The 8,270-nt window shown below is 42.7% G+C and overlaps 2 protein-coding genes across 2 annotated transcripts; both read right to left on the reverse strand.

Moving 5' to 3' along the window:
• Nucleotides 1-4,121: 4,121 nt before the first annotated feature.
• On the reverse strand, nt 4,122-4,715 carry LOC149934943 (baculoviral IAP repeat-containing protein 7-B-like). The gene has a single exon (XM_090153483.1). It carries the CDS (start codon nt 4,713-4,715, stop codon nt 4,122-4,124), a length of 594 nt encoding a protein of 197 aa, XP_090009609.1.
• A 1,460-nt stretch (nt 4,716-6,175) lies between these two features.
• On the reverse strand, nt 6,176-7,468 carry LOC149934944 (uncharacterized protein F54H12.2-like). The gene has a single exon (XM_090153484.1). The coding sequence runs from the start codon at nt 7,466-7,468 to the stop codon at nt 6,176-6,178; it is 1,293 nt and encodes a 430-aa protein (XP_090009610.1).
• Between the last annotated feature and the right edge of the window lie 802 nt (nt 7,469-8,270).

Here is an 8,270-nt window from a genome sequence, read left to right on the forward strand (position 1 = left end):
TTCTGCTGTAGGAGGTGAATTTCTAAATTTTAAAGCAATCGATTGAACACGTATTGTTGTATCATTGACGTACCTTTTAATCAGATTGACCGCGTCATAACTTAATTAATCCAAATTAAAATGTCGGACGCGGTCCTTCTTAAACGCCGTCATTCCGATATTTTAGCGTTGGTTTGAACCTTAATATCCCTTCTGCTGTAGGAGGTGCATTTCTAAATTTTAAAGCAATCGATGGAACACGTATTGTTGTATCATTGACGTACCTTTTAATCAGATTGACCACGTCATAACTTAATTAATCCAAATTAAAATGTCGGACGCGGTCCTTCTTAAACGCCGTCATTCCGATATTTTAGCGTTGGTTTGAACCTTAATATCCCTTCTGCTGTAGGAGGTGCATTTCTAAATTTTAAAGCAATCGATGGAACACGTATTGTTGTATCATTGACGTACCTTTTAATCAGATTGACCGCGTCATAACTTAATTAATCCAAATTAAAATGTCGGACGCGGTCCTTCTTAAACGCCGTCATTCCGATATTTTAGCGTTGGTTTGAACCTTAATATCCCTTCTGCTGTAGGAGGTGCATTTCTAAATTTTAAAGCAATCGATGGAACACGTATTGTTGTATCATTGACGTACCTTTTAATCAGATTGACCGCGTCATAACTTAATTAATCCAAATTAAAATGTCGGACGCGGTCCTTCTTAAACGCCGTCATTCCGATATTTTAGCGTTGGTTTGAACCTTAATATCCCTTCTGCTGTAGGAGGTGCATTTCTAAATTTTATAGCGATCGATGGAACACTTATTGAAGTATCATTGACGTTAATTTGAATCAGATTGACCGCGTCATAATTTAATTAATCCAAATTAAAATGTCGGACGCGGTCCTTCTTAAACGCCGTCATTCCGATATTTTAGCGTTGGTTTGAACCTTAATATCCCTTCTGCTGTAGGAGGTGCATTTCTAAACTTTATAGCAATCGATGGAACACTTATTGAAGTATCATTGACGTTAATTTGAATCAGATTCACCGCGTCATAACTTAATTAATCCAAATTAAAATGTCGGACGCGGTCCTTCTTAAACGCCGTCATTCCGATATTTTAGCGTTGGTTTGAACCTTAATATCCCTTCTGCTGTAGGAGGTGAATTTCTAAATTTTAAAGCAATCGATTGAACACGTATTGTTGTATCATTGACGTACCTTTTAATCAGATTGACCGCGTCATAACTTAATTAATCCAAATTAAAATGTCGGACGCGGTCCTTCTTAAACGCCGTCATTCCGATATTTTAGCGTTGGTTTGAACCTTAATATCCCTTCTGCTGTAGGAGGTGCATTTCTAAATTTTAAAGCAATCGATGGAACACGTATTGTTGTATCATTGACGTACCTTTTAATCAGATTGACCGCGTCATAACTTAATTAATCCAAATTAAAATGTCGGACGCGGTCCTTCTTAAACGCCGTCATTCCGATATTTTAGCGTTGGTTTGAACCTTAATATCCCTTCTGCTGTAGGAGGTGTATTTCTAAATTTTATAGCAATCGATGAAACACTAATTGAAGTATCATTGACGTTAATTTGAATCAGATTCACCGCGTCATAACTTAATTAATCCAAATTAAAATGTCGGACGCGGTCCTTCTTAAACGCCGTCATTCCGATATTTTAGCGTTGATTTGAACCTTAATATCCCTTCTGCTGTAGGAGGTGCATTTCTAAATTTTATAGCAATCGATGGAACTTTTATTGAAGTATCATTGACGTTAATTTGAATCAGATTGACCGCGTCATAACTTAATTAATCCAAATTAAAATGTCGGACGCGGTCCTTCTTAAACGCCGTCATTCCGATATTTTAGCGTTGGTTTGAACCTTAATATCCCTTCTGCTGTAGGAGGTGTATTTCTAAATTTTATAGCAATCGATGAAACACTAATTGAAGTATCATTGACGTTAATTTGAATCAGATTCACCGCGTCATAACTTAATTAATCCAAATTAAAATGTCGGACGCGGTCCTTCTTAAACGCCGTCATTCCGATATTTTAGCGTTAGAGAAATAGGCCTGGCCATAGATAAGCAAGATTATAGAGCGATTTTATAGATAAGCAGAATTATAGATAAGGTCTCGCATTTTTTATAGATAAGCAAAATTATGGAGCGATTTTTATAGAGCCACCGAATTTATAGATCCAAAATTATGGAGCGATTTTCATAGACTCACCGAATTTATAGATCCAAAATTATGGAGCCCTCTAACTTCACCTCATTTTATGGATACCTCCACTTACCTATCTTTTTTTACCTAAAATGTATTGGAAAAAAATAACGAGACGAATATTATACTAAATCATTTTTTATTACACTTTTCTGTACATGTTTTAATAAAATAGGCTGTAAAATATTATTAATTAGGGAGATTCTCCTTTTAAAATGGAAATTATTTAATAAGGAATAGTTAGTTCGATCTTCTACATCGAGGAAAAAGAAAGTTACGGGAACGAGATTAAATTTTACGCGATGTCGAGCATGAATGATTTTAAAAAGACGTTCCCGCAATAATAGTTTTTTGCAAATTTGCAATCGGGAAATAGTCTCCCGTGTTCCAGAAAGGCATCGTCTTCCGCACCCCAATCTCCGATCTCACCACCGCAGAAAAAACACTTCACGTAGTCCGTAAAGTTTGTGTAGAAAAAACCCGCGTTGGTGAGTTCCATATGGCACGGCTTCTCTAGCGGGAAACTGGTGAAAGTCTTCAACCGCTCGTCCGCATACCTCATAGGGCCTAGTTGGGCATCGTAGGTCTCCTGTAGCTTCGCGAACTCGAGCTTGGCGTACTCGCACTCGGGGAACAAGGCGGTGTGGCAATGTAAGGGGTTAGATCCCAGCTCCCAATCCCGCACCAGACCGTCGCACCAGAAGCAGATAGTGATATCCTTATGCCCTACGAAGAAGAAGCCCGCCTGAGCCAGTTCGAGAGTGTCCATATATTCCACCGGGAACTTTTTAAAACTAGCGACTCGTTTCGCCAGGGTATTCATTTTTTTAGAGGAAGTTAAAAATTTAGTCTGACACCTTCGTAAACTAGCGATCGAATGATTCCTACCGAACTAAAATCCAGGGAGAAATCTCTAACTAGGGGGGAGAGAGACCCCGAATGAAGGAATTTCTCAAACCGTGAGAAAGTTGGGGAAAAGAGAGATTCACGCGGCCTCCAAAACCTATTATCCAATTGTGCAAAAATGTTTGGTTTCCAGTCGTTTCCGTTTTTCACCCTCTAAAATGTCAACCACCTCTTTTAAAAAACAGTATACTATGGCTTTCTCGGCAGTCGAAGAATAAGGTGGCTGGTTAGTTTCTACAATATCCTCGTCAGCTATAAAATGAGCTACGTTTCCACATTCTTCCCCTAATAGAAATTTACAATGGGGGAAATATTTCCTATGCTCACCGAAAGGACTATCGCCTTTTTCCCAAGCCATAAGTTCACCCTCACACGCGAAGCATTTAACGGAATCTTTATAATTTAAATAATAAAACCCAGCCCGAGCTAAGGCTCTACCATCTACGATATTAACAGGGAATCCCTTGTTAAACGAACGAATTCTCTCAAGCTCATGGCGCATAGGATTTAGCTCCGTCTCATCCGTCTGCTCTTTATCGTCTATCGGCAGTGTTAGGACGGGGACATTCCCCGTATTCTCGTCATTTACGAATTTACATAAGCGATTCTGCTCGATATGTTTCAGCAACGGGACGTCATTAGTCATCCACCCCTTGACGACCCTCTCGCAAGAGAAGCACATGACGTTATCAGTGTGCCCGGTGTAGAAAAAACCAGCTTTCGCTAGCTCCCTCGCGTTTAGAAACTTACATGGAAACCCTCTGAAACTAGCGATTCTATTTTTCTCAAAATGCATCTTTTTTAACGGAAGCCGAGTAAAAATGGTGTCTATCACCTTCGTCCGCGACCGATCGAATGATCCTTAGAACCGAGGCGGGAGGGTAAATCCCTCTTTCCATCTCTCGCTGAGGGGTGAACGGCCCCCCCTAAAAATAGTCTATTATCACGCGGCCCCTCTCGAATTCCTCGGGATAAATCTATTATTCCCCGGGCATGTCTAGACCTCGTCCTTCATCTAAGACTTCGACTATTTCGTTTAAAGAATCGTATATTAATCGTGATTCGGGGTAAGTCGAATAATTCAGCTGGTTGTCCTTTTCTACGATATCCTCAGCGGCTATTAAATGCTTTACATTTCCACTTCTTGCCCTCGAAATAAGAAATTTACAATGAGGAAAATTTTCCCAATGTTCCTCGAACGGACTATCTTCCTTATCCCAGTTCATTAGTTCCCCAGAACAGGAAAAGCATTTTACGCAATCTTTGAAATTCGTAAAAAAAAAACCAGCTTTGGATAAATGCCTAGCTTCCCTTAAAGGATCAATCGGCAAACCTTCCTTATTATTAATATTATTCTTAATATAATTATTATTAAATCCTCTAGTAAAGGAACGAATTCGCGCGATCTCGTATCGCATCGGCTTTGACCCTTCAAGCTCCATCGACAGGGCTGGGACATCCCCCGAAAAATCATTTCTTATGAACGGACAAAAGTTACACTCTTTTTCGTGTCTTAGTAACGGGACGTCGTCGGCCGTCCAGTCCTTGACGACACGCTGACAGGAGAAACACATTACGCTGTCCCGGTGACCGACGTAGAAAAAACCCGCTTTCGCTAGCTCCCTCACGTTTAAAAACTTACAGGGAAAACTCTTGAAACTAGCGATTCTGTTTTTCTCAAAATTCATCTTAAGAAAAAAAGCGTCTACCTCTTACTTCTCCGACTTCGGGAATGACCCGGGGAATGATCCGGTACTAGACGACTAAAAAACCTCGACTTTCTCTTTCCCCCATCCCCCCTTACGAGTTTAGACGTGTATGTTGAAAAAATAAAAACATAAATTCGAACGAAACATTTATTAACGCAAAGGAAGATATTACAAAAAATGATAACACTGAATATAAGAAAAATGATACGAAATGAAAATACGCGCGCGAATTGAGAAAATTACGTAATGGTTTTTTAAAAACATAAGAGTTCGAAAAATAATTAATTGTTTTTTTATAAAGAAAAGTTTTAAAAGAATCCTTCGTCTTCCTCGAAGAGCGGCGAGGGAGCCGTCTGGTGATGGGTCTCCAACCACTTGGCGAAGCGACAGGCCTTCTCCCGCGCACAGAGAAGCATCGGGCTCCCTCGCCGATGAAACCGACACCGATAGTTCTGGCCGATGCTGATGTCCTTGGCCTTGGGGCAACCGATTTCCCCGAGTTCGATCACCTCTTGGGGGATGAGTTTCCTGAGGACGTGACATTTCTCCTCTCCCTTGCAGTAAACGAATTCGGAGTCCTCGGTTAAGGCCTTGAGCCGATGTTCTAGCTCGATGTAAGGGGTATCGCCGTGGTTCCAGAGGTAACCGTTGATATGGGTAAAGACCCATTGATTTTGCCGGGCTACGTGGTGAGAAAGACCGCTACCGTGGTACGGAGGTTTAACGAATAAACTTTTAACTAGGGGAAACTCCCCGACGAACGCGACGGCAACTTCTTTAACGACCGGTTCGTATTTCGCGCCGAGTAAGAATTCAAAATCGACAACTACCAGCGGTCTTTCCATGATGTTTCTGTTGGCTGATACCCCCTCTGACTCAAGGTAAGTTAAATCCGCTTCTTAAATAGGGTCTCCACGCGATTGTCATTACTCCATTGGTTCCTCGTGAACCTATCAGCGAAGGAGGTCAAACTCCGCCCCCTATAGCGATGTTCCAGATAGAGCACGCAGTATTGTCCGCAAACTTTGCTTCCCACGGCCTGTAGACGACGTCTATTGTAGAGTATTTTCGAGGAATTTTTTCTCAGGAACTTTTTTATCGTGGGGAGGGTCACCGGACGACCCGCCGAGTCAAAGTACCCGGCCCTCCTGAAAGCGTCTAGGTAAATAGCTACCCAATGAGTCCCGGGCCCGTCGTGAGGATCGAGGTTAACGACCAGGGAGGCGGGGAAGGAAGGGATATATTCGGGGAGTCTATCGGAAGCAAAGGCACCTTGATACCCGGGTAAATGCCCGAGGATCTCGTTTATTTCTAACGTGTTCATTTTAATAATCAATCACCACGTTGCGGTCTTTGTCTATTTGCATTAAACTATGAAATTCCCCGTAAATAACGACCGAAACCGATTCAGTGAGCGGGGTTTCGAATCCCAACTCGATACGTAACTGTCCCCGTCTTACGGGGTTCCAATGAGAGTTGTCACTCGCGGAAAGATCAGGCGTGATATCAAAGGCATATAGAGTATAGCCCCTCGGATATTCTGAGTGCGATATACTATTCCCATCATCTTTAAAATGTATATTAGTCCCCGTAAACAAGGTGTAATATTCACGGGCAAATTGATTCTGGGAAAACTTGGGCTGGAGAGGTTTGCTCGGAACCGCGTCCGAATCAACGTAGAGAGATAAGAAATTTAACCCGAATGGTTGAAAGTTATAAGGATTTTTATGAAAATCGCCCGCGCAAGCCGTATGCGAGACTAGGCCGATAATAACGCGTTGAGGGAGCGGTCCCAGCCACACATTGTCGAGACTCGTATTTGAAACGCCGGTGAGCAGTACGTGGCTTTTCACTTCGGTTCGGGTAAAAGGGTACTTCGCTGTGGCGCCTAAGAGAGCGTTTTCGTGAGCCAGAATGATTTGAGGACTTATCTTGCATTTCCGTATTTCCAAAGTAGCGTCCGTTATAGCGATCTTAAAATTCCCCACGTTTAACGAGGGGTCTCCCATAAGGACAAAGGCCGTTTTACTCCTTGAAAGTCGGACTTTAATTTCCACCCCGCTTAGAAGGTATTTCGGAATGTTGAAAAGGTCGGCGTATATTGCCCCTACTAAGGAAATTTCCTTTGAATCCTTAATAGCTGATTGACGAATCTTGCTCCCCGAGTTGGTAATTATATCGTCAAACTTTCCGGCAGCGTCTTTGGCGTAGAGACACGAAGTCAGGTGAGAAGTTTTAGCCTCGCCAGAATAGTTCAAGAGCGATTCTAAATAGGCTCGGTATGAATATCGACTTGCCGAGGGCGTGATTAAATTGTCGTTCAAGTAGATTTCAATTTGATCGAAGAGACTATGCATTAGGTTATTACAAGTTGATAATTTAACGTCGGGGTCTAAATTAGCCCCATTCTCCCGCGTTACTTTACATTTAACGTGAAGGAGACTCATCGCGAGATCCGTATACTCGGGGCTTTTAGGGATACAAAATTCAATCTGGGAATCATCTCGTAGCGTAGAGATCGGTCGATAGAAAGTTGGAGTCGCGCTTTCGACGCTAGTTTGCACGGGGGTGACCGAGAACAGGTCCAATTCCGATTTCAAGGCTTCAACTTTGTACATTTTGGTTCTTTTTTAGTTGAGGGAAAAAATGTCACGAACGTGTTTCGTGGACTTCCGACGAGCTACTGCCCCGATTCTGCGTTTAACGGTCCTTTTTCTAGTTTTCCTCCTGCTCGTTGTTTTCTTCTTCTTGCTTCTCGTTTTAGTTCTCCTACGCTTTTTCCGCCCCGAACCGCTTTGTCCGGTTATCCCTTCTAGAGCTTCACCGAAACGTTTCCTCGCCGAAGATTTTATATTCTCACCCGCCACGGCGTCATTGAGAATTTTACTGCCGACCCCCAACGCTTGTTTTCCTATATACTTCGCCCCTCTAACTAAAAGAGGGGAGGCCCAGCGGAAGAGCCCCGAGAACAGACTTCCGAGACCGTGCCCTTTCTGATAAGCCGCTCCTTGATAGAAATTAGACCCCCCAGTTTGCGCTTGATTAAGATAATAATTTCTATAGGGACAGGACCCCCGCGCGTCGAGGACATCCGGCTTAGGCATCTTGTTTCCGTAGATGTAGTTTAACCGTCAGAGACCCGAAGGCAAATGGCGCCGGTTTCCCCTGAGGGTTCATTATATGTACTTGGATCGTGTCGAAATAGCGTTTGGAGACTCGCACGTAATGAGGCACGTCATAAATTTTCCCGACGTTATCTCCGAACGAGCCTTCTACGGGGACAATCCTAACGAGAGGAACGAGAGTGTCACCCACCATTTGATCTTCGACGATATTAGTATAAACGTAAAGTTGAGGGGGGATTTGAAAGCCTATAAGGGCCGGCCTAGCGCCCCGGTAACCCCTTTCCAAAGATTGAAT

The sequence above is a fragment of the Leiobunum rupestre genome, chromosome 7 (assembly GCF_980474605.1).
Source record: "Leiobunum rupestre chromosome 7, qqLeiRupe1.1.hap1, whole genome shotgun sequence".
NCBI classification, from domain to species: Eukaryota; Metazoa; Arthropoda; class Arachnida; order Opiliones; family Sclerosomatidae; genus Leiobunum; species Leiobunum rupestre.

Bases quoted from the DNA above. Each gene is read 5' to 3' on its own strand.
- LOC149934944 (XM_090153484.1), bottom strand. From the start codon at position 7,468: ATGTACAAAGTTGAAGCCTTGAAATCGGAATTGGACCTGTTCTCGGTC.
- LOC149934943 (XM_090153483.1), bottom strand. From the start codon at position 4,715: ATGTGTTTCTCCTGTCAGCGTGTCGTCAAGGACTGGACGGCCGACGAC.